This window comes from Aplysia californica, unplaced genomic scaffold (genome assembly GCF_000002075.1).
Source record: "Aplysia californica isolate F4 #8 unplaced genomic scaffold, AplCal3.0 scaffold00031, whole genome shotgun sequence".
In the NCBI taxonomy this organism is placed as follows: Eukaryota; Metazoa; Mollusca; class Gastropoda; order Aplysiida; family Aplysiidae; genus Aplysia; species Aplysia californica.
Window position 1 is genome coordinate 926,975 of NW_004797301.1, and position 27,600 is coordinate 954,574.

General features: G+C 37.6%; 1 protein-coding gene across 1 annotated transcript; it reads left to right on the forward strand.

Moving 5' to 3' along the window:
• Positions 1-100: 100 nt before the first annotated feature.
• Positions 101-27,246, forward strand: LOC101852985 (leucine-rich repeat-containing protein 43). Its single transcript, XM_005091506.3, has 15 exons — positions 101-319; positions 6,050-6,164; positions 6,875-7,065; positions 7,948-8,058; positions 9,654-9,784; positions 12,310-12,430; positions 13,005-13,122; positions 13,434-13,510; positions 14,142-14,327; positions 16,195-16,315; positions 17,650-17,960; positions 19,656-19,754; positions 22,258-22,461; positions 23,976-24,045; positions 25,750-27,246. The coding sequence occupies exons 1-15, from the start codon at positions 224-226 to the stop codon at positions 25,989-25,991; spliced, it is 2,193 nt and encodes a 730-aa protein (XP_005091563.1). The 5' UTR covers positions 101-223; the 3' UTR covers positions 25,992-27,246.
• Positions 27,247-27,600: the final 354 nt, after the last annotated feature.

A 27,600-nucleotide genomic window follows, 5' to 3' on the forward strand; every position in this document is an offset into this window, starting at 1 on the left:
GTGTCTTTAAAAAAATAAATGTTTGTTTTACTCTTGAATCCCCCTGAAAATATACTTTTGAAGTTCTCCTTGACAGCGGAAGTTGAATTAAAACAGCGTCAAAATGGCCGATCGGTTGATCTGGTAATCTCGCTCACCGACAATCAAAAACAAAATAAAACAAACCCATGTGTTGTATTGTAATTTGAGTTTTCCCGCATTTAATAGGTCTGTGAGCAGTATAATGACTGCAGCAGTAACAACTCCAGCCTCTACGGCAGTCGAAAGGCAATTAAAAACACTTTGTTTGCGAGAATTTCCTTGTGGACTTGGTGCTTGGGTGAGTCCGTCGTTGAGTCGTTAAAAAATTTAAAAACTAATTAAATTGTCATTTACTAATATTACTCTAAGTTTTGTATTCTGCGTGTATGAATAAGAAGAAGAGAACATTAAATAGTTTCAGCTTTCAAAATGCTTTTTTTTCCCAGGGTGAATAATGAGGTAAACATTTTTAAGAATTTAGTAGCAATGACAATGAAAAATTAAATTTTCATCCAAATTGCTTTAAAATGGGCTTAAATGAAAATATTGTAAATTCTATGAACTATGGTTTTTAAATTTTTAAAATCCATTGATATATAAAGTTATTGGGGGTTTTGTTTGCAAAATTTTGGGGGACCTTCATATAGGCAAATATCGCCAAAATGTGGGACATGTCTTTATGTATTTTGAGGAAAAACTGTTCATAAGTCAGTAATGAATTGGAGTATATGAATGAAACTTGGCATCTTCATGTGATTTTTAGTGCAGAATCTAGTTCTGTTATCATTTTTTCGATGTCTTTATTACTTTGGATCTTAAAGTTGCGTGAAATTTGTTGAATTGCGTGACATCGTTTTTACCGCGACGCGATCACCCCTTCTAAAATTCAGTAAAGCGGTATCAGGAAAACCTGCGATGAAGTCATCGGTGACCTATTTAGTTATAGGCAGCCAATCACATTCCGCCTAGCGATCACGCGCCTCTTGCATGCCGGCACCTCGCGTTCGGAATGCGGGGTCTAGTTTCCAGCTCTAGTGTTTTATCAATGGATGGGTGGTATTTTAAGTTGGTACCTAAAATCTACTACACGCAGAGATCTGAAGTTTTACAGCAATAAAGAAGACATGTGGGGCGCCCGTGTGGTCGGCGATCAACCCGCAGCTCCGCTTAGTTTTTGAACCGCAGAGGAAATTCGCACAAACACGGCAATTTCTCCGGTTCTAGAAATCATTCAGGATTGTACGCTGGCATGTCGTTAGTTTAACCTTTCCTCTGATTGGTTGCCGAGTTTCATTTATTTTTGTCCACGAGTTTTCCTGTAACTATACTTAGAAGAGAGTCACTTCTGATTCCGAGCGGCCCAAAAATTACCCCTCGCGCGGAGGCCGATTTCCGGACCAAGGCGCAGCGGGCGATTGGCATTGCTAAATTTAGGAATAATTAGGCCCACTAATATATTTTCAACCTATGTTTACAGGGTCAAGCTGATTCGTGTTTAGGGCATTTTCTGAATTATCCAAGCACTCTGCTTGTTGTGTTTCCTTTGATGAATCAGGGGGGTAAGACATCATACTGGTAGAAAAATACCTTTTCCTGCTTTAAACAGTCTTTTAACACTTTCCCTACCTCGAGTCGCATTTTGCGGCTCACGGACCTGGCCTTGCTGTACCGAGAGCCACACAATACGACTCGAGTGGTTCGCTATCTTTTCCAATCCAGTAATGAAAGGACACAAACAAAGACCACACACACCCATCCAATTACAGACCAATAGCACTAACGAGCTGTCTGTGCAAACTTATTGAAAAAATGATTCACAGGCGACTCATGTGGTTTCTGGAAAAGACGGGCTCACTGAGCGGTCTCCAGTGCGGATTCAGGAAAACACGATCCACTCTGGATCACCTGGTCCGCCTGGAGACCTTTATACGCGAAGCGCTTGCTGAAGGAGGCCATATGATCGCCATCTTTTTCGACCTAGAAAAAGCCTTCGACACAACCCGGAAGTGCGGCATTCTTCGAGACCTGCACGCACTCAGCATATGCGGTCACCTCCCTGCCATCATTGGCAACTTCCTGAAGAACCGTTCCTTCCAGGTTCGTGTCGGATCCTCCCTTTCAGACCCCCACCAACAGAAAGAAGGAGTCCCCCAGGGGAGCATCCTTTCTCCTCTCCTATTCGAAATAAAAGTAGATTCCATCGTAAAAACCCTCCAAAACAGCATAGACAGCTCGTTATACGTTGACGACTTTTTGATATGCTGGTGTTCGAAAAATCCTCATCTGAGATCTATGGAAAGGCAGCTGCAAACGCAACTGCACAAACTCCAAAAGTTGGCAAACAATAACGGTTTCAAGTTCTCCCCGTCAAAGACAGTTGCAGTACACTTCTACCGAACAGGCAGACATGTGCTGCAGCCGGATTTGACACTATACGGGGAGAAGATTTTTGTCCAGGACCAAGCTTGTTTCCTCTGCGTTATATTTGACAAAAAACTCACATTCATACCACACATCAAAGACCTTCGTGTGAGGTGCCTGAAAGCGCTAAACGCTTTGAAAATTCTATTGGAACCGGAGTGGGGCGGGGACTCAAAACACCTTCTCCACTTGTACATCTCCCTTGTCCGGTCCAGGCTTGACTATGGGTGTCAAGTCTACGGATCGGCAAAACCACACATCCTGAAAATGCTAGACCCAGTACAAGACCAGGGACTCCACCTCGCTCTGGAGGCTTTCCGCACTTCCCCGGTGGAGACCCTCCAGGCCGAGGCCAACATACCACCACTCTCACTCAGACGAACACAGCTCTCACTACAATACGCAGTTAAACAGAGCTCCACACCAGAAAATCCAGCGCACAATTACATTTTTAAAACAAACCCAGAAACCTGAAACGAATTCCAAAACAACGAAAAACTCATCAAACCCTTCGGTCTCAGAGTCCTTGAGGACCTAAAAAACTTACACTTTTCCAAACAAGACATGCAACAATTTCTTTTCCCCGACCTCCCTCCATGGCACCTCACCAAGGCGAAAGTAGACTTACAATTGACCACACACAGCAAAGAAAGCACAGACACCAAAACTTATAAAGCAGAATACAAAAAACTAATAGATAAATACCCTGGTGCGGAGCTCATCTTCACGGATGGCTCCAAAAAAGACAATGAAGTGGGCGCCACGGCCTTATCTTCCAACAGTTCACACCAGAGGAGACTCCATCCTGAAGCCTCCATTTTCTCTGCGGAGGCTACTGCCATTGACTTGGCACTGCACTCCGTAGAAAATTCTCCTAACAAATCTTTCCTTATCCTTTCTGACTCTCTGTCTTGCATCACCTCACTCACAAACTACACACTCCTACACCCAATAATAGTTAGGCTACAACAGAAAATCCACTCCCTATCTGAAACAGGAAAAAATATCATGTTCGCATGGATATCTAGCCATGTGGGCATCCAAGGAAACGAGCAGGTAGACGACCTGGCGAAGAAAGCCTCACCCCTTCTGTTGGGATCAACAACAAACACTCTCCCACAGACTGACTTTAAAAATAAAATAAAAAAGTACACCTCCAATTTGTGGGGGAGCCACTGGAAAAAACAGGAAAATAACAAACTGTATAATATAAAAACCAAACTTGAACAGCAAAATCCTTCGGACCTCTCCAAATTTTTACTCGATTGCTCATCGGACACACGGCCCTGACCCACAAATACCTCCAACAGGGAGATGAGAAGCCGCTCTGTGTTGGATGCGACACAGATTTTAACTTTAGACACATCTTAACCGAATGTCTAGACTTTGGAGAGATCCAAAGGAAATATTATAAATGCGAGAAATTGCAAGACATTTTTTCCGTCGTTGGTCCCAACAGAATTTTGAATTTTATGAAGGCCATTGGCTTTTATGGCAAATTAAAAAGTGAAATTGTACTATTTAAAATTTTTGTGTTATCTAGGAAAATTGTTTTAGATTGAAAATATATAAATATTTGCACTGATTTTTAAACATTTTAACATTTTAAAATCTAACTACTGACCCAGGCCAGCTGTACAGTGAACTGTTGTGAACAAAACTAAGTTGTTTTTCGCGCGTTCATATGACCTTATGCGGTTGCGAGCGCCGCAAAACCCCATACTAAACAACAAAAAAGGACACAAAGTTCTCGGCCGATACACGTTTTCTCAATAATAGAATAGACTTCCTGTTAGCAGGTACAAAAGAAAATATAGCACTGAGAGACGATTTTTTAGTCATTTCAGTGCTCTTTTTGACCCTTCGAAATGTAAATATGGGGGGAAAAAGGGCTACCCTGACTTCAGTATATGTCTCATATTTTCACTTCTATATTGGGTACACATACATAACTTTCAGCATTTTTTTGCATTACTTGAGACAACCGACCTGTGAAGTTTGAATGATGCTGTTGTTGTACTTTTTTAGATATGACCTTTCAAACCTGCAAAATTGGTGATTTCACATGACACCTTCGATATTGCATAATCACTTTTAGAAACTCCAAAGTAACATAATTGGAATAAATCTTCAATATTGTATCACCATCTGATAGATTATTTTTTAACCGTCAGTTTGATGGGCCATAAGATATGGTTTGTGTGTGCTTAGTTGGATGTTTTTAAAAATTCACTGTAAGCTGAGATTAAATAGCAATACCACAGCTTTTTATTAAGAGATAGGTATACTCACATATTAACGTATCATACATAGGCTTATAGAAATATAAAAACTTTTCTAAAGCAAAAGGATTTTTTTTTAATGGACCCATTAATAAAAAAGATTACGGCAGTTTACAGGTCAGAAACTATGGGTATTTTGTAGAAAATACCTCAACAGGGCAATAAAAAATGACGACTTTGACGATTGTCATTGTCATTGTTTTATTGCTTTTAACAGGTATTAATGTGTAAAACAGAGATCAAGCCCAATTGTTTATTTTGGTAATTGATTTACACATCTCAGTCAATGAGTACAGTGTTTTCCTTGGTAATCAGGTTGATTAAAATAACTGTCCAGCCAGCAGCTCTAGGCTTTACGCAGCCATAATGCCGCAGCAAGATGGCAGCAAGCATTTGCTGCTTACGGTAGCGTTTCCCTCTCTGGCTTTTAGGCCTCACAAAAAATAGAAATAATGTCAGTGTTATTTTTCTAAGTTGCTTTTGTTTGTGAGAAACTTCAGTAAATAGTTTCTTATATTATATATAATTTAACCTATCCGTGATGATGTTGGTATATGGTATTCAAACACAATATTTACAAAGTAGCTGTGATGTGAAGATCAATTTCTCTTCTCACTGGCTTCCAAATTTGCAGCCCCTCCGAATAAAGAGGGTTGAAAAATGATGGTACAGCTTAGACTTGCTACTGACCAATCCTCTTTCTTCAATAAAAATTCAAAAGTCACTCAAAAGATATCCGGCCAAAAATTTTCTACAGTGAATACCCTAAATTCTTCTACATATATTAATAATAATATGTGTTATACGTGGCTGATATAGAAATTAGCATGTTCCTGGAGTTACCCTTTGTTGTGGTGAGTCTACTGTGTTTTTGCTGTGCCTGTGCGTTTATGTGGTATTTCTAGTTTATTTAACTGATACATCAGTGCCAATGTAACGGGTCAGACTTTTGTCAAACAGAAAAATCTCTTTAGATGAAGAAGCACAGGCGGATGTTATTAAATATTAGCAGTTAATTAATTTAGAATGGTGATCGGTATGAGATAGTTTCTTTTGTAGAGAAGATAAGCTCTAACACATTGCTAAATGAATGGAAAGTTGGTATGTATGTGTGGGACAAGGGTAATCATGTTTCTGAAAACCTCAAAACAAAGCAAAAAGAAGGCTTGATGTGTCTGTATAAATCAAAAGCACTTTGTTTTTTTATGAGCAAAGTCTGAAGTCCTGGAAAGACTTCCTGGACAGCCCTGGCTGCATTAATATGCCTCAGCTACAAATTATGATGTTCATATAATCTTTCCTTATTATCTTGTGCTAAATTTCAGCGTGAACCAGGGCCAGATGCACAGCAATACAGACCTACCAGAAGAGGTCGCCTCAGAGTTAAACCCCTGCAGCATCAGCAAAAAAGTGACACGGATTCCTTGGACTCTATAAAAAGTAATTACCAGAAATTTTTTACGCTAGCTTCTTTTTAATAAAATTAGTAAGTTTACAATGTCCATGAGATCAAGGAGAAGGCCGTGTGGAACCTGGAGAAAAGTCACAGAGAATGATGTCCAGAAAAGTGGGAAGATGTGGAATAAAGTCTAGAGGCTAGCCTGGAATAGGGAAATATGAAAAGTGTTCGTTCATGGCCTATACTTTGGTTCAGAGTGAGAAAGGCACTGATGATGATGATTTTTAAAGATTGCATCTGCCCGTCTTAACACTTTGCTGTCACACAGCCTGCAGTACAAAATACCCCATGTGGTCACCCAGCCAGGAGAGCAACTACAACGGACTTCTCGGGCAGGCATTAAACTGGGCCAGGTGACCGGAACGGACAATTTCCACCCGCGTATTATTGCGCCAAGTGACCGCAAAGTGTTAATGTGTGTTTTGAAGTCTGAACTGAAATCAGCAGCAGAGAAATGAACAGCATATTCTGAAAGCGTGATACCTTCATCATTAAGTTTAGTGAACTAACAGAGACTGAACTGGGACATCAACGATATTTGAAAATATTTTCAGAAAATGTTGGACTCTTTCTGTGACATAGTTTGTGACATTTAACAAACTTAAATTTCCATTACTTTAGTCCTTCACATATTTATATCTGGTTTTCTCTCCTTCCATTTTGTTATCATGAAACATATTTTTTTTCTCAGCCCATGCCCAGAAAGAAAAAAGCGAATCTTTACAAGAACTTGTCAGCTCCCATTTTTCTCCTTGGCATCTGGACTACAGCTGGAGTGAAGAGGCAAAGAAACTCAGGGAAATTGCTGTGAAGTCCCCATGGCTCATTGACCAAAATTTTGTCTTAAACTACTTTAAGACTTTAAGGATTGTTGACAAAAATGTGAGAAAAATAGATTTGAGCTCTTTACATGATTACATTTTCTATTTAATTTCACTTTTCGATATATATTCATTTGTCTGTGAATTTTTGTTTGGTTACAATCACGGGCAAACCACCTAAAGCCAAATAAAGACTAATAATATCGGGCAGATGGTTTGATATTTGAACATACATAATGAAAAACTGTGGAAATAGACACATTAAAGAAGGAAGAGAAACACAAGAAAGGAGGGTATTAAAGTGAAAGAGAGAGAAAGAGACAGGCAGGGATTAAAAGACATGGAGCCAGAGTTACAATAACAGAGAGCGAATTTGACCGGCTTCTGATTATATCAGAATGTTTCATTGTCTAAAATTGTTGTGTTAGAATCAGTGAAGTTTGTTGAACATATTCTGCAATCTTCTAATTAATTTTTATACACTGAACTCAGTCTTGTATCCTTGGCCAAAATTTTGCCTTAGAGACTGATCATATTTAATTCATTACAAGGAAAGTATACCCTTCAAATCTACTCTCATTTTTGAAAAAATAAAAAGAGACTTGATGATATTTCAAACATCAGCAATTGGATTTGAACCTATTTTATATATGCTACTGTTTCTTGGTATACCATCTCAGTTGTTGTTTTTTTCACACTTTGGCTCAGATTCATGGCTTTCACAAAGGAATAAGCTTTTTCCCACTGACATTTTCTGACTGTTTAAAAAGATTATTGGTAAAAGGATATTTCATCACTTCTTGGATGTAACTGTCCCTGCATATTGTTTCTCATGGGGGTAATAATTTGTATAATATAACATCCTTGATTTCTTTTTGTTTGAGCTATGTCATACATGTTGGGGTTTTTTTCTGTGTTTGAGGGGTTTTCATCTGTATTTCAGGTTTCAGAAGTGGATCATGATTTGCTAATGTTAAAGAATCTGGAGGAGCTTACTCTCAGTGCAAATTTCATTACTAATGTCAATTCAAAGAATTTGCCTCCTTCTTTGAGGGTAAGTTTGTTCACTATCTTCAGCACATTTTTGGCATCACACGCACCTTCATGTTGAGGGAGTGTTTATTTTGTGAATATTTAGACACAAACACTGGCTTAGTGTACAGATGAACCTTATTATCTATTGGCAAAGAATGGATGAGTTTTAGACTTAATTAGCTTAAGAGCCCATCTAGACAAAAGAGTTTCAGATCTATTGCTCTCATGATAACATATATGGCAGCCGTTTTTGTAGTATTTCTGTGAAGATATCTTGTTTCTTATTTAAGAAAATGAAATCGCTCTGTTTAACTCACCCGGCCCTAACGCTGATAATATAGGTATGCGTGCACAAAGCTCCAACCCTAACGCGGACAGTATCGGTATGGAAAATTTCGCTCTCACGACTGAAAACAGTAACCATTTTTCGTTTCAAACAGACTATGATCAGAAGTGCAAGCCCAAATTTTGAATGAAGAAAGCTATATTCGTGAACCATGTGAGGGGGTGCGAAATTTGAACGCACTTCCTTTCTCCGCTTTCTGTTTACTTTTTGACTTTCTATATATAGACCTTTTTCTATGGAGTATTGCGTATAAACTATGACATATTTTGCCTTCTAATTTTCAATACACACAAATAAAGGTTTGAATAAATTGTGTACCAAATTTGGGTAGGATATAGTGAAATTTAGTATTTTTTTCAGTTTTTCAAAAAGTGATAAAAATCCCTAGGTCTAAAAGTTGAATGACCAACAGAATCTAAAAGCCCATTCATTAGGTCACTGCAAACTAAGGTTCCGGCACCTTTTCTCTGATGTATCCCAGAAGTGGATTAAAAAAATAATAGGGCATTTACAGCATACACCAAAACATAATAAAAAGGTTGACATATTTTCCTCAACACCACACTTTAACGTACATCTAAGAAACATGATTCAAGAGACTGGGTGAGTAATTTTCTAAACTCACATGGAGACGTCTAGACAGCTGGATAATTAAGTCTACAAGCTTACATGTAAAATGTGGGGGGCAGAGTAGTGTCACTGTCTCAAAATGAGCAATTTGTAATCAAGGTTACAGTAAGTCATTTATTTTAGTGATCCTGTGTATGCATCCAAAGAATGGTTTTTAATATAGGGCCCAAAGAGAAAAACTTTTTTATAACTAGATCAAGATTTTTTAAAAATAATTTTTGTTTGGTAGCTGGCCTGCAGAAATGCCATGAAAAATTTTGTGGCTGTAAGTATGAGCTAGAATTTTTTAAACGCTGTCAGATGAAAATGAACAGGCGAGAGCCAGAAAGGCAGACTTTGAAAGACTTGAACTGACATGGGGGGAGCTGGAGAAGAAGTCTTACTACAAAGACCCTTTGAGGGATCTTATTTTTGTGCTTTTTTCCTTTAGGATTGATAAAAGCTAATGGTGATGATGGTGTTTGAAGTACTTTATTCACTTCTGGAAGTAGAGAGGAAAGACTGTCAAGTGTCTTTACCGACCAAAAGTCATAAAAGTATGTGGGATTCTTTTTTTCAGAAAGAAATCATGTCAGCATCTACTTTAAAGATATTTTCTTCTATATTACATTTTTACATGCTTTTTTCAAACCTTTCAGGTGCTGGAGCTTTGTGCAAATCAGATTAGCGATGTCTCTGGCCTGTGTGTGCGTCCTCCTTTGCTCCATCACTTGGGCATTGGCCACAATAAAATCTCTTTCATCGGGGATTACATTACAGGGGACTTTTGGTAAGGACATATCCAAATTTTGAGGGTCAGTCATACTCACTAAATCAGTGCATATCCACATGGCTCATATCACCCACTAGTGGCCAGTTTGGTCATTTTGGTGGACAGTGGGGATCACCCAAGTAGTGACAGGTATTATGCCCTGCTTAGAATTACGAGGTGTGTCAGAAAGTTCCAGGACTGATGTCACCAAAGATTTATTTCAAACTCAAACTTCACAATTGGAGTTTTTCCCCTTCAAAGTATTCTCCCTGGAGTCTGATGCACTTTCCCATCTTTCTGTGCCCGGCTTGCATAGTTTTCCGCCCTGTTTACCGATCGTATAATTATGCAGCAATCTTGAGATTACGTTGATATCTTAAGATTGCGCTGTGCGTTTTAATGATCGTATAATTGTGCTGCAATCTGAAAATTGTGTTAATATTTTATATATTTTAAATAATTCTTTAAAAAAAATTCACTTCCATCTTTATTCTTTTACTCACATCAAGGAACATTCACCCACATTTTCAAAAGTGTAAAAATATGAAACTTAACTCATTTGCTACACTGAGCTGTGGGCAGCGGTGCGGCAAAAGTGACTTCACTATGGCAAGCTGCCCCCGACGGCTCAAGAATTGACCTATAATTCTAGCTTAGATTTTTATTTAAATCCACATATCCATGTTAAAAAAAGATTACAATATAACATTGACTTACGGGTCAAGCGTTTCCACTGAAAATCGGAAGTTTTGATTCAGTTTTGAAACAGGATTTCAAAGTTTATGAGACTTTGTTTTATCGTGATGCTCAAATTTTATCCCAGACACCAGTCTTAGTACTTTTGCACAACAAAATGTATCATTATTTTGCTTACTAAAGAAATGTAGGACTCTTCTTTAGAATACTATATTTGAAAAATGGACTAAAATTGCTATTGCTCTGTTGTTGAGAAATCAATATTTTTCAATGCTAGTATCTAGATCTAGATCTAAGTTGTCAAAATATGTTTTTTATTCCCAAAATCACTATTTTATGGTTAAATGATACAAAAGTACCACTCATGTGTAAGTTAATTCCAAATGCAATTCTGAATAAATCCATATAATATATAGGTGTGTTTGTTTTCTCTGTTTGTGAATACATCTTAAAATTGTTCTTTTTTCAAGATTATAGTTGTTTTTATTTTAAATTTCGGATGTTATGTGGAATGTATGTAAATAACTGCAAAATGTTCAATATTTTTCAGTTCTATATCCATTTATTTTTATGTATCATTTGACTAGGTGTAAACATATTTTTTGAGTTTCAGCAAAGATGATTAATTTTTTATTTTCAAATTTTATCTGCATCCAAGCAAAATTGTGCTGCATAATCGTCTCTTACAGGAACCAAAGTTGAAAATGACACAGATGTATTCTACTAATCATACTGAAAATTTCGGTGTGCAATATTGTGATATTTATTTGAATTTGTGGCCCCAAAGACCTTTGAAATGTGCACTAGTCATCATCTCATTTTGACCTCCTGAAAAAAATTTGTTCACAAGCCCAAAATAATACGTAGCGAATGAGTTAAAATTAAAATAAAAATTAACATATGAAACTGAAGAGCTCACAAGAATGATAAAATGCCAGGTATCAAACTCAAAGTTTTCAAAGTACATTTAATTCATTATATATTTTTTTAAATAATAAAAAAAAAATTCACTTCCATCTTTATTCTTTTACTGACATCAAGGAACATTCACATATATTTTCAAAAGTGTAAAAACTATGAAAATTAAAATTAAAATGAGCTTTTGAAACTAAGGAGCTCAAAAGAATGATACAATATGCCAGGTATCAAATTCAAAAGTTCACAAAGTACATGAAATTTTAAAACTTAAAAAAAAAAAATATTTTAAAAAATTCACTTCTATCTTTATTCTTTTACTCACATCAAGGAACATTCACATATATTTTCAAAAGTGTAAAAATATTAACTTACTATTAAAATTAAGATATGAAACCGAAGTGCTCACAAAAATGGTACAATTATACAATTGTTAAAACACGCAGGGAAATCTTAAGATTGCAGCGCAATTATACAATCGTTAAAACGCGCAGCCTAAGATTGCGCAGATTGGTAAATTGTGGGGAACACATACACTCCAGGAAGGATTCTTCCTGGATCTTCTGCAGTTCCGGCGTCACAGGCATTTTCATGATTTAGAGGGTTTGAAATAAATCTTTTGTGACACATCAGTCCTGGAACTTTTCCGACACACTTCATACATGCTGTAAAAAAAATGTTTGCCCCTGAAAGTGGGTGCTGGTTATAAAAAGGTTAACAATCAGTATCTTATTTGACTGTTATCATGTTAGCAACTTACGAGAAGAAAAGCCACAACTAAATTTTATCTTTATACAATAGATCTATGCATATTAAAACACCAGTAAAAACAAAACCATGAAAACTGCAGCAACAGCGTAAACATGAATTGTAAAAATAACTCAAACAAAAAAAAATCCTGTGGTTTGCCATTGCACATAGTATTCCCGCAGGCCAAATCTCCTGTCCCTTGATCTGAGCCACAATGACCTCTGTGACCTTATGGACATTGTGAGAAAGATGACCACTCTGCCTCGACTGAGGAACTTAATTCTGCAAGGGAATCCTCTGTCTGTGAGTGTACATGTTTTTGTAATGACTTCTTGAAGCTGGTATGTTATCTGGAACACACTGACTGGTAATTTAAGAAACGTCAAATCTTTTATCAGCCTACTTTTATAATTCATTCAAAAGTCAGCCGAAGTTATTTCTGTTTTTAGATTAAAGAGATTAGTCATAATAAAATGTACTGTTAATGTGTTGTTACTTGTGTATGTAAAGCTGTCAAAGCCTGTATTTTTTTACTCTGGGTTAAAGGCTATATAAATGTCAAATATTATTATCCTGTTGTTATTGCAGTTGTTGATGGGGGCGATAATAATAGAGTCTGTGTATAATTCAAAAAGCTACCTAACTGGAAGTGATGTTGTATCTTTAGAATTGTTTTTTACATGAAAACATCATATTATTAGGGTGGGTTCCTCATAATTTACACATGGTAGTTCAACTTTGTAACTCAATAATGTGCCTCAAATGACAACTTTGATTCTTTATTTTGATGTGATTGATTTAGCCTAGCTTTTATGCAGTATACACGTATTTATTTTGCTGTGTACAAACTAGCATAATTTTTTTTTCTTAAACATAGCTGATCCCAGGTTACCGTGGCTACACAATCGACAGTCTGCGGCGACTCAGCGTAATGGATGATATTCATATCTCAGCTGACGAGAAACATCATTTCAAGGGCTTGTCTAGGAGGAGAGGTATCATGATGTGTGACCTTTATGACCCTAACATAACAGATAAAAGGAGACCTTCTGTAATTTTTGTGATTCTAATCTAAATGTCTGCACATTTTGATAAAGTTAAAACAAATGATTCAATGTTTCTGCTAAAAAAGAGAAGGCTTTATGAATATATGTACTATGTTTCACATTTCTTGATATGATAAATTTTGTCCATTTGTGCGAGAGAATTTTGACAAAACTGTGGTTGTTGTTTTGCGTAATATAATGTGAGCTTCTGGCCTGTAAGTTCAGAAATGTTCATACTTGTTTTTCTGCTTTTGTTTCAGAATTCATTCTTGATGAGGCCAGAGTCCAGATTTCTGTCAGTTACATCAAAGGCCTTCCCTGCCCAGAAGAGATAAAGGTAAGTAATAAAGGTACTGGTTTTTTTTTTAAAACTTAAAAATTTTAATACCATGTATGGGTATGTTCTTTGTGCACAAATCACAAATATATTTTTTATTCCTTAGACTTTCCCTTTCCGTAGTTGTATTATTTATTTTTTTTGTCTGCTGGTTGTTGAGATGTTACTTTTTCCAAAGTCTATTAATTTCTTTTCACATGAATTCTTTTCACATGAATAACACTACAATAGATCAGAATTACACTTCACCACTAGCTATTTGACTTTGATATATATAACCGTGAGGGCCAGCCAACAGTCCAGTGGTTGCAGAGATGTTATTTTCTTTTTTTCTGAGACTTTTCCTTTCTAATCTTGTATTTTGTCAATGCCTAAGTCAGTTTTTAAAAAGTTTTGAGAATGTTAAAGAAAAAGAGAGTACCCAAATGAAAACCATGTTTTTTTTCTCCAGACTCCTATTTTTCGGAGGATTTTGAGGAAAACTCCTATTTATGATTGGGTAGTCTGTATTTGTGTTTCAGTGTTGTTTAACTGTAACTAAGATCAAATTAATGTGTTTCAATAGTCCCACTAAAGTCTGTCTGTCAAAGTTTCTCTGCCTCACTCGCTCTTTGACCTCTGACCTTGACAGAACCCGGAGGGTCAACCTGAGTTCCCCGTGGTGGAGAGGACGTACTTTGTACAGTTCATGTTTCCCGAGGAGCCTGAGGTCCGGCCAGCCGAGGACGACGGTGCAGTCGACGACATGGCAGACCTGACGGCCTTGGAGATGGAGGCTGCGGCAGCTGCTGGAGAGCATCAGGACGATCCCTCGGAGGTGAGGGGGGAGACAACCTTTGGCGCTTCAAAAAACCTGGCGACCAAACTAAAAGTCTTAGCATAAACAAATGAAGCAAATTAATGATTTATATAGGTATACAACTCACTAGTTTGAATTGCCACAGATAGACTTTAATTGAATTGTCAAATGACAAAAATATCCAAACTCTGATATGAAAAATGAGATTTAAACCAAATTAAAGGATTGTGCTCTGGGAACAGCTCTCAATTATGAAAGAAAATATGCAATGGTATTTATACAATAAAATGCCTTTGTCATTTCAATTAGTTTTGCCAAATTCACCTAAATGAATATAGCTTAATGTTGTTTGAGGCAAAAAGCCTTTGTTCAAAATGCAAAAAATAATACTCTAACAGTGGTAACAACAAATATTCCGTCTGTCAGACACATGGAGGTTTGAAAACAAAATTAAATTTGCAATAAGTTTGTCTTTGTCCAAAAATCCTCTTTTGTCTCTTATTGCATTTAACTCTTAGTTTATGGCGAGCCAGTACAGTACAGCTGGTGCGCAGCATTGCTCTGTTGTTTTCAGTCTTAACAAAACTCTACAAAACCCCAGCAAATACATCTATTAACTATTTGTGTTGGCCGAATTTTGCTATTCAAAAGGCTTTTTAATGGCTGCATCGATCGACATGCAGTTTTCGCCAAAAAATTCTTTAAAATATTCTCCAGATCATGACGCCCTTCTTTTTTTCAGTTTTGAGACAATTTTGCTGCTAAAAGCTAAATTTCTTTATTTCGCCATTGGCTTTTGTAGGCCGACGCTTCTGTCTCTGTAATTTTAGAAAAGGAGGTTTCCGTGCACTGTTTTGAGAGTATAGATCTAAACCTTCTAATTTTTGCATCTCTCAAGATTTATTGCTCCATTCCAGTAGAATGTAAATATAGACATAAGCCAGTGACTTTGGGCTGACGTTAATGCACCGATCATTCCTTTCATCGAAAGGGGGCCCAGCTAGTTTGATCTATAACCATACTGAATGTTTATGGCATGGATTATTCATTTCTACACAGTGTATAATTAATTTTATGCAAAAAGATGTTTTAAAAGGCAGAGTTATAGGTAAGTTTGTAGTGCTGAAAAATATGATAACTGAATTGGCTGTGTACACGGTAGAAACGCCTTCTGGGTACTAAAAGGCTATCATCATGTTTGCTCACAAAAGGCAGAGCATAATTTGGTTTCTTTTCATTTGTGTTTCGAGGGCAACCCTAATTATGGGCTTGTGAGAACTTGAAAAACAATTGAGTCAATAGCATCACCACTATTGATAACAGTAAGAAGTCAGGGTCTGAAGAGAGGAAAGTAGTAGTTTGGCAGTTTATTACCTCTATGTCTCCACTCAGGCATAGTTGTATCGTGCATACCACTTTAACTCTTTATCTCCGGCAAGCTGCTCCCAGTGGCTCAAAGTTGGAACTGCTGTGCCTGTGAGCCGCTGGCAGTGGCTCAGGCACATTCCTTAACAGTGACTTTGACGTCAAATTACTTTTTGGCAATTGCCAAAGTTTCTTTTACCGGGAGTTCATTCATTAAATGATGAACGATCAAATAGGTTCACTTGTTTTGATTTAATGACCAGTTTAGTGACGTATATGTCCTTTGTAGATTTCGTACCAAAAGAGGACCCTAGCATAGTGAGTGTACCCTCCTCGGAGATAAAGAGTTAAAATCGATGCCAAGACACAAAAGGCCATACTTTATTTGGGAAGCTTCTGAAAGTTTAGAAAATGTTTATTTTGAATGAACAATCCTCTTAACTCCGGCTAAATCGAGAGAGAAAAGACTGACTAGCAATCACTAATAACTTGACTTTTCTTTTTCTGACTATCTGTCCAGCACTCACCGACACGCATTGGATCTTCAAATAAGTCAGCCGTGGAAACTCCAGCCCCTCTGGAGAGAAATGTCCAGATCAACAGCCGGCCTGAAGTGAAGAGTGTGGCGCCACCTGCATCATGTAAGACTGTTTGCTACAATCTCTTTGCACTTCTTTGTGATTTGTGTACTCTAGGATGCACTTTACAGTTAGAATGAGGTTGAAAATATAGAAAACTCTATAGTGTTCTTCTCGTTGGTCATGTTCTTGTTCTTGTTCTTCTAATTATGATTCATCTTCATCATATTCGTTTTCTCCTTTCTACTTCTTCTTCTTCCTCCTCCTCGTCCTCCTCCTCGTCCTCCTCTTCTTCTTCTTCTTCTTCTTCTCCTAATTCTTCTTCTTCTTCTTCTTCTTCTTTTTATTCTTCTTCTTTTTCTCCTTCTCCTTCTTCTTCTTCTTCTTCTTCTTCTTCTTCTTCTTCTTCTTCTTCTTCTTCTTCTTCTTCTTCTTCTTCTTCTTCTTCTTCTTCTTCTTCTTCTTCTTCTTCTTCTTCTTCTTCTTCTTCTTCTTCTTCTTCTTCTTCTTCTTCTTCTTCTTCTTCTTCTTCTTCTTCTTCTTCTTCTCTTTCTTCTCCATTCCTCTGCTATCCTCAGAAATATATGTAGTACTAGTTGCCTTGTTGGTTGAAGAACCCACAATTACAACCTACGGCTCCTGAGATCTAGGAAGATTGGGGGGGGGGGGGGGGGGTGTTTCAGAATATAAATAATACTCCAGCTCTGCTTTGCTTGTTTTATGATCAAGATGTTTTGTATTATATATGATACTCTTTATTATAATACTATAGCTGCCAACTAGTATGTAAAAAAATGTATTCAATACGTGTTCGAGGGTCTGAGTATGGAAGCTTGTTTCCGTGTTGAAAAATATGTGTTTACTGTTTTTCGTATTACCTGGACTTGCCCATGCTGTAAAAAAATATGAACTTTCCAGACCAAATTTGAGATTAATAACTTGAATGAAGCCGATAGGTCAATAAAGTATGGTTGGGTCCATTACCATAGTTCACCGTTGAACATGAATTTGTATTAAGTGCAGAAAATGTGGGTGAAGGTCCCGGAGGGTTGACCTGCTGTGTGGGTAGAGTCAGGGTTATTTTTTAAATAAAAAGTTGGCAGCTGTATGCTACTTGTGGAACAACTTAAATGTCAACACAGAACTTTCTGGTTATATTTGGATTTAAAAGGACTGACATTTGATGTTAGTTTTAAGGTGTTTGGGTAAACTGCAAAAAAAAAAAAAAAGAGACCTATCTCTCATTGTGCTGTTTGAGGTCGTATTTTTTAGAATGTATTTATTTATTTATTTATTTGTTTACTTAATTCATTCATTTATTTATTTATTTGTTTATCTAAAAAATGTATTTGTTTGTTTATTCATTCATTCGTTTATTTATTTATATATTTATTTAGATTCTGTGGCTTCCTTCCCACGAGCCAATCCAAACCCTGACCCAGAAGTGTTGCCCGGTTCAGAGGTTGAGGGAATCAGCCTAGACTTTGTGGATGAGTCACAGGTCGGGGAGGGAGAGGACGGGCAGACGGCTCGCCAGGAAGAAGCTGAGCCCACTCCGAGGATCAAGCTAGCGCCGGTGAACACAGAGCCACAGCCTTGGGGGGAGGAGCTGGAGCTGAACTGGATGGCAGATCTGACGAGGGATGATCTCCTAGGTCTGAGGGACTTCTTCAAGCAGGGCATGGACTTCAGTGTTGTGGAGCAAGTGGTGAGTGAATTAATGATGCTGTTGTGACAGTCATCTTGTTCGTTTATTTGTTTGTCTCTTTGATTTGTATTTTGTTGCCTCAAAACTATTTTGTCCAAAGTGCCTCTTTACTTAAGTATACTTTGGACAAAATAGTTATGAGGCGATGATTTGTAGATCAAGTGATGTTGTGACATCGTCATCATTATTGCCTTTCTCACCGAGCCACGAACAAACACTTTCCTTCTTTCCCTATCTTGGGCAAGCCTCTTGATGTTATTCCATGTCTTTCCACTTTTCTGTACATCAATATCTATGACTCTTCTCGAGGTTACACGTGGTCTTCCCCTTGTTCCTCTACCCGCCTGTGGGTTCCAATTTAACACTTTCCTTGTTAATAATAATAATTTAATAATAATTGCATTTATATAGCGCATATCCATGCTCAAGAGCTTGCTCTATGCGCTTTACAACTATTATTACCCCAGCAGACCCTCTGAGAACACTCAGAAACATTTTCAGCTTCCGCGGAAGCATACAGTGCAAGCTGCGGATTTCACGCGCTCAAACACTATCAAACTGACAAGATCTTTCACCGTCTATAGCTGGGTACCCATTTCCACCTGGGTGAAGTGAGGAAAATTTGTGCAAAGTGCCTTTCCCAAGGACACAACATCGGGCCCCTGACGGGATTCGAACCCACGACCTTACGGTTGCGAGTCCGAGAGCCTAACCACTAGGCCACCGACGCAGCTGCCTGACTTCCTGAGAGTAGATGTTGTGACAGCTATCTACTATATTATCTACTTCATTTATTTGTTTGTCTAGCTTCTATTTGTTTGGATTAGCCGAGCAAATGGTGAAAGTGGGACAGTTTATGGCATTGTTACAGCCACTTTATTTGTCTGTTTGTTTGTTTGTCTGCTTGTTTGGATTATCGGAGCAAGTTGTGAAAGTGAAAGAACTGATGCTGTTGTGACAGCCACATTATTTGTTTTATTTGTTTTCTTCACTTGTTTGGACTAGTTTAGCAAGTGGTGAATTAATGCTATTGTGGTAGTCACTTTATTTGTTTCTTTGTTTGAATTATTCGAGGAACTGGTGAGAGAACTGATGTTTTTGAGACAGACACCCTATTGGTTGTTTTTTTTTGGGGGGGGAGGTTGTTTTTCCACTTGTTTGGATTAGCAGAGTAAGTGGTGAAAGAACTGATTTTGTTGTGACAGCCATCTTGTTCATTTATCTGTTTGTCTGGATAGATTTGGCAACAACGCATCATATAAAAACTTGTCAAATTTTCTTGCTATTTTTTTCTGAGGAAAAACAATGTCTGCCATTGTTCTAGTCATAGACTTATTCTTCTCAGGACCCAGGTGTGACTATTCCATTGCCTCTGTTGGTTACAAATACTGCTTTGGATGTCCCGTCTTAACAGAAAGATTCTATAATTTGCGTAGAACCTAATCTGACTTTGGTATTTTGGTACATTTACTCCTTTGTGTTAGCCTTAAACCAAAAAGATTTGACTGAATGAAATGATCATTTGCTCACTACCTACTGATATTAGTATTTTAGTACATTATTTCCTCCTATTAGTCATAAATATATATATTTAAAAATTAAAAAACTAACATTTAACATGATTTTTTATACAATCATTTTCTTAGAACATAATATGAAAGTAGTATCTTCATCTATTTTCTGCCCTGTGTTTAGGTTCTTGGGTACCCAGCAGAACCTGATACCTCCTCTGAGAAAACAGATGGGAAAGATGGAAAAGACAAGAAAAAAGCCGAGGTCACACCAAAAGGCAAAGTAAGTCACTCAGTGTTGTAACAAATCCATGGCTGAAGAATATCTGCATCCTTATTTGTGAGACGTGCGGACAAAATGAGCTACTTCTCGCAATCCACAAGTGGAGATATTGGCCAAAAATCAACGTAAGGGTCAAATTTGTGGATTTTCTATTGATGCCGTATTCTTTAAGTATAACATGCCTTTTATTATTTCATATTCATAATTTGTAAAAACTTCACCTTTAAATGTGATGTATCCATTTCCATCCGAGAAGTAACTCTTTTTGTCAGCACACTTCACATTTCTTTGTGGGTTATTAGCAAGTGATCTCTGATGTGGTTTGTGTCTTTTTTCCTATCATAAACCTATTGCCCTCATCTCTCCTCCTTCTTTTCTTTGTATATTACTGTATAGCTACACGTCTAATCTTTGGCCCTCATATGATCTACTTGTGTTGCAAGTGTGGCGAAATTCGTTCTGAAACTGAACTAAAATCATGTTTCTTTTATTTTACTTAAGAAATATTCTTTTTTGTGGATTGGTCATCATCAGACACTGACAAATGATGTAAACTGAAATCTGCTTAGACTAGGTACCACAAACTGGCTGTGCGCACTCGTGGCGCTCGGTCATGGAGACCAAATCCCATATTTTTACCCTCGTAAAACACAGTGTGATCCTGCATACACACAGACACTTGATATATCAGAAGAAAGAGGAGCTTTTCTTCTTTTTAGTGGTATTATTTATTTGAATCAACGATTCTTTTGAAAGCAAAATCTTGCGGGGAAAAAACAACACTATTGAGGTTTTCTCTGCAGCAACCACGCGTTTCGTTCTTCGATTTTTTAAGTGACCTCGGTTAAACAGGAACGGGGAGCATATGGTATTAAAAACTGCAATCTGATTCATCGATATTTCAAGATGAGAAAACGCTCTCTCCGGCGATATATTTCTAAAGACTGTCCTTAAAGAATTAATAGAAATGATTTGCGTGTGAAAATTTTCGATGCTGTTTTTTTATGGAACCAGTGATCAGACTGACTACGGAAATATATAGCAGAAAGCCTATTCATTCCTCTTCAAGAATAACGTAGCCATTATACGAAAACAAATACTGGACGCTCCCCATCAGCTCGCAAGCAGGGCACCAGCGGCCCAGTTTTGTATAAATTCTTTCTCCTTCCCGTCGGCGCGGCCCGGCGCGCAGCCGATAAGCTGGTGGTCGCACGTGGTGATTTTTCCACGGCCCCTTGTATTTTTTGCCATTTAGGTCGAAAAGCCATGTTTACGTCAATAAATTTCCATCTTATGGTTACATGATAGCCCTGAAAAAAATTAGGCTTGTTCTCTATGTGCATGGGTGTGTGTTTACAAGTTTTTGTGAATGTCCATTCAAACTTCAGAATGTTATGACATCTCAAAGTGTCTACATTTCGCAATTTAGAAAATAAACCGTTTTTCTGCAAATTTAGATGTTCATAACTTTGTTAAAAATGAAGCTTGGTATCAAAATGCTCAGAATAATAAATTCTATATGGTGGTGCAGTTAACTATGAAATCAGAGGACTTTTAAATTTCAGTTTGTCACAGTTTGTGGTACCAACTTAGACCGAAATCACAGGACTGCCAGATTTTTTTCGATTAAGCCCTCTTTTCAGTTTAGAAAGATTACTTAAATAGCGGGGGGGGGGGGGGGGGGGGGAATTGAAAATTCTAATCTCTTCCGGCTTACAGCTGTTTTCAGATTATCCATGTTTGGCAGACTCCACTGTATTATTGGAGTGTGTACACATGCCTGATGCACTTCCTCCACTCCCATCATTCTCAGCTCTTATTGATTTTTGGTCTGAGTAGATTCTGACCATTATAATTATATCTGTCATGTGACAGCAAGGAGGCTAAACACTATGCCACAGGTGTTGCTGCTTATTTTATCCCTAAGAGTGGAAGTTTTTAAAAAGCTTTTAGTAAGAGTTTTACAACACTTGCAACACAATTAGATCACATAAATGTTGAATAATATACATTGAAGGTTAGAGGTGTTAATAGCTTATATCCCTGAGAGGAGAGAAAAATGTTTGGTTTGCAACCGAAAGGTTGTGGGTCCAAACGCAATCAGGAGCCTGATGTTGTGTCCTTGGGAAAAAAACCACTTTACATAAATTTTACTCACTTCATGAAGATGGGAATGGGTACTCAGTTAAAGGCAGTGAAAGATCTTGTCAGTTTGTTAGTGTTTGAGGGCTTATTAAATGGCTGCTTGCACTGTATGTTCCCTTGGAAAGCAAGAATAGTTCTGAGTGTACTAGGGTCTGCTGGGGTAATAAAAATAGATTGTAAAGCACATAGAGCTTGCTATAGAGCAGGTGCTATACAATAAATGCTATTTATTTATTATTTATTATGATCTCATTGCACGGCTTAATTGTGAGGTATTCACACAAATCTACACCACAGACTGAAACCAGTTAACCAGTTAACCTTAACAAATCTTCTTCCTTTTTCTTCTCTCACTCAGAACAGCGCCAAAGACAAGAAGAAGAAAAAAGAGCCAGAGATTGAGCTTGTGAAGTCCCCAGCCACGTACACAACCATTGCCACTTTCCATATCACCCTGGACCAGTTTTTGGAAGGAGAGTTTGAATACCACAACATCTTCACCAAAGGCGATGTGCCACCTCCCTCCACCATTCGCAGCATCGATCCAGAGGACAAAAAAGTTGTATGTTTTATATCAGTGGTGTTACAAACTGGACAAGTGTGGAGATTTCCTATTTCTTTTTTTTTTTTTTATTACACTTTTGTTTCCTTGTTAGAACTTCTGTATTGTCTTTATCTCTCCTCCTTCTTTTTTGTGTTTGTTACTCTCTTGTGACACCTCTAATCTTCGGCGCTTTTATTAGTATTACCTTATTGTGTTGCAAGTGCCGTAAAACTCTTACTAAAACTAAAACTAAGATCTTCCATAGGGTACTAATACCTAGTTAAAACTAAACACTTTACATCCCTCAAACATAAGAACAAAACCTGGTAACCAAGTATTTATCATTCCTTTATTTATGCAGATTATTGCTACTCCTGAAAAATTATTTTGCATAGACTTGGCCCATTTGCACCTGACACCATCGTTATGTTTTTCTGGATGTATAGATATGTCAACCTCTCCGAGTAACTAGATTGGGAGTGAAACTCGTGAGACAGTTTGCTTGTGCTGTTCTCCCCCCTCTCCTGGAGCTTTGAGACAGACAGATACGGTTTTCTATAAGCAGCATCAATGCACAGAACCACGACATCATAAACACCAGTCTGCGGACACATTCTTTACAAATTTGATTTATTCTTTAATTTTTAAAAATAATGTACCACCTGTGCAGATAGTAAGTGGATGCTTTAATGTTGTTCGCTCCTTTTTCTCCTTTACAGAATTTCAATTAAATATCCTGTTACTTTAGAAACATTTATAAACGGTCTTGAGAACTGCTATTGTGTGGAAAGATGGAGGGGAAAAAAAGAAAAGAGGGGAGACAGAACAACATACATATATGACCTGAACAACTTTATGATAAACAACACAATCAGAAAAACTGAGCTGTTCTGGAGGACAACAAGAAGGAATGGGGTACCATGGTCATCATTGTTAAGTTATATAAGTGCAAAAGATTAGAGGTGATGCAAGAAAGTGACAAACACAAAAAAGGAAGAGGAGAGATAAGAACAACAGATGTTTGATAGAAAAGAAGGACCAAGCCACACCAGAGCACCTGTCAAACACCCACCAACATGGCTATAATGGGCTGGCTCAGTATGTCTGAAACTCAACTTAATTTTTCTTTCAACTTGCTTCTTTATCAACTCTTTAACCATGCAATTTAAAATCACGTTTCCACGTAATTTTCTCTTGTTTGTGGAAGTGCGACCCACCTATTACGTTTTTAAAAACGCTTGTTTAGCGTCAAACTTATCAGTTAAGTGTTATCTAGACGTAGAATTCATTTATCTTTGATTTCCAGGTCAAACTAAGGGCTTGTTAGCTCGTACTTTGTTATATTCGGTCCATACCATAATACAATAATATAGAACTTCGCCTCAGACAGTGGTACCGTCCAGCCATGGTTACGGACCTCAACTACCAGACGCTGCCACCGCCCAGACATGGTAAAGTTAAAGAGTTAAATTAGTCAGAGATTGAGATGTTGAGGCCTTTACACTTAACATTTTAATTTTTGTATTTTTCAGGAAAAGAAAGACAGTAAAGATAAGAAGAAGCCAGACAAAGCAGCCGATAAAAAGAAAGACCAGAATGCCAGTAAGTAATGCACACCCCCCTTCCCCATCAGTTTTTGTTTGATTTTATGTTCTGGAGAATTTTTGTAAGTGTGTGTATCCCCTGCACGTGTGCTCATTTCTGTCAGATTTCACTGTCAATCAAATCTGCCATAAATGTATAGATACAGAATTTCTTCCTGCGAAACCTGCAGACAACCAAAGCAAGACAAAGCAAAGCACTTAGAAATGTCAATCAGTCTTGACAGTCATATAAATTATTATAATATATATGAATCCTCAAACCTACCGGTATTTTCTTATTTCCACCACTGATGACTGTATATATATATACAATTATACAGTAAAGCACATATAATTCAAGGGTGCAAAACTTAATTCATGAATATCTCAAACAATATGTGTCATGACGCGGTAGAATCAGGCGCTCGTCAATTTTTGGGCATATTGAGTTATTGGTATCATCTTGCAGGTTATTCATTTGCCTTGCTTTCATTGAAAAAAATAATCAAAATGAAGAAACTTGCATTTTTTCGCAGGTTTGTGAATTTTTATTAAATTTTTGTTTTTTGCTCAACACCTTTCATGCCCATTCAAGAACTCATTTCTGTGTGGATTTTTCTGAAAAACGTTTATAAATGGCACAGAAAATGTAAAGCTAAGGAAATAACTAACCTTTGGCAGCCATTTTCTCACTAATTTTACCTCTGAAAACAGGTGACCCCACTTCCTTCTTTCGTAAATATCTCGACTTGTATTTTAGATAAATGGATACTTTTTTCATCCAAATAAAGACAAGTGAACAAGCTTTAAGATGATACCAATAACTCTACATGCCCAAAAATTGACGAGAGCCTGATTCCACCACGCTGCCTCACATATGTCATTACCTAACTACTAACTGAATGGCTTATTTTTTTTGTATTGGTAGTGTAGCATTCTTGTTTGAACAACATAGATGTGTTAAATAGCTCTTCTCAAAAAGCCCAGTGAATTAAATTTTTTCCAACAATTGTCTCGATTTCAAATCACCCTACGCACACATTCATTGAAAATCAAACACATCCATCATCGTGTAGACTATCATATCAAGATACCTCAACCCACCAGACTTGCTTCCACACAGCATAATATACATGCTGCTGGTATCGAGATCATCTCACACTCACAATACCACATTACCTGTGAATGTGTGTTTGTGTGTGTGTGAGTGGTTGTTTGTTGAATATGAAGATATGGATCAGGAAGTGATTACACAAGACGGGTGAATGGTGTGTTCTGACTAATGTTGGTTAAGTCATGATCATGATTTGATGTTAGGTGGAGCAATTTTGCAATCTTTTTTTTAGTAGTAATAGTAAGGCTCATCTACAACAGTTTCTCTCTTCTTGCTTTGACATTGAACAAGGCCCAGACACTATCCATCTTTCTATCCTTTTGTGAACATCGAGTACTTTTCATGATGGCAATGGCAGAGAAGGGAAAATAGAAAGCCTACTTCCCTTAATTTTTAATTCAATGTCTCTCCTATTTTCTGTTAACACGGTTTACTTGAATTATGGATGTGTCAAATATATTTGTCAACCCCCAATGTGTTTGAGATATCTCTGTTCTGTAAATGCTGGTCTAAATCATGAACTGTTGTGAAACAAGGTTCTTCACAAGCAGAAACAAAAAGTTGTCTGCGCTTTTCTTTCACAATAAAATCTCAATTTTTCTCCTCTAGATGCCAAGAAAAGCCCTCGTGGCAAGGAGGCTGACAAGAAAGGAGCCAAGGGAAAGCATGCCGAGGAAGCAGAGGAGGAAGATTTACCTCCCCCTCCCCTAGAGCTGGAAGTGTCGGTCAAACTCCATCACTGGGTAACGGCCATGGACTCTGTGCGGGAAGAGGAGGAGAAAAACCGAGCCTTGCAGGAGGCCAAGGGCAAGGGACCGCAGAGCAGAAAGGAAAGCCTGAAGCCAGCGTAAAACTAAAAGTGATACAGCTGTGTAGGTGATGCCGCCTGTACTGTGGGTTGAAGAACTTTGTGGGCGGGTGCTTAGGGAAAATAGCTGGGGGTGTGGTTGGAGCAGGAGGAGGAGGAGGACCAGAAAAAGGAAAAAAAAAACAATAAACGCAGATGTAAATCAACAACACATTACTCATCCTGCTTCATGATTGCAATAAATCAAAACTTTTTAATTTGATTTATTTTCATGAGAAACTTTACAAGAATTGTCTATGCTGATTAGTTTTTTTATGTCAAGCATTCGACTTCCTGATCTTTATTATCAAAAGTCTTGCAGGTTCTCTCTTGTTTACCCTGACAACATTCTAAAAAACACAAACAGCAGGTGTTTTATAAAGTTAAACTTGCTCAGTTTGTGATTAAAAGCTAAGATATATTAGAATCAAACAGTACTGTAATATTGTGCCGTGTGGAATATACAGACTTTGAGAGAACTACTTTTCATTTAGTTGATTTTTATTAATTTTTTTTAGTAGAGTAAAACAAAGACTGTACTAGATCCAGAAAAGATTATTTCAAAGGAGAAGGAGGTGGCCCTCTTATTAGGGTGATGGAGGTTTCTGCTGTAAGCAACTGTGACATGAAGGAAGAGGAAAATTGGAACTCAGATGGGTTGGAACTCTTCTTGACACCTATTTGGTTTGTATCTGACCACACGTCTCCTATAATCTTGACTTTGATCAGTTTGAGTATGTTGTCTATGCACTAAAGTATAGTATGTACATGTTTTAGTTTCGCACCCCCATCAACACAATTTGGATCATTTCAGTGACAGGGAACCCTGCCTGTTGGGGTTAACCCTGGGCTGAGAGTGAGAGGGATACAGTATCCCAGCAGAAAGACGGAGATACTATATAAAATACATCATGACAGGCGAATCAAACTCATGCCTTGCATGCAAAGACAAAGCACGTAATTATTACACAATTACATCACAGACACCAGGTGCAGTACAAAGCCTCAGACAGTATTGTATGCTGTGGAGAGATTCCGCTCATCCTTTAACTTGTATATATATAAAAGATTCCTGTGAGTTGTATATATGAGATTACTTTTTGTCTATCCATCTTCAGTATTCTTGAAATGGAAGAGATTTTGAACTGTGTCCACACATATAAATCTCTATAAAATAATTGCTACCTGCATTCCATTGTAACATTACAGACTGTGATATTCTTGTTTCCCCTCTGCCAATAAAACTTGTTTGAACAATTCTTTTGTGTTTTATTTGTCAAGTCATTGTCACTCAAAAGCTTTGTAGTGTAGAGTGTAACTGAAATTGTCTAAGACACCACCCATGGTTGAGGAGAAAAGGGGCGGTCATAGGTCACTGTCTTACACAGTGCCTTTATAATGTACAGTAATAAAAATGCAGGGGGAGAGGGAGAGGGGGGAAAATGGGAAGTGGCCTTTTGTACATATAATTGTCTTATACAGGTGACCGTTTCAGAAGGTTCAACTGTATTGAGAATTACAAACAGAACATCGTCTCATTCTAGAGTGAACAGGATTTTTTTAAATATTGAAAAGAAGCAGAAAGAGCAAACAACACCAGAAAGCCCATTAGC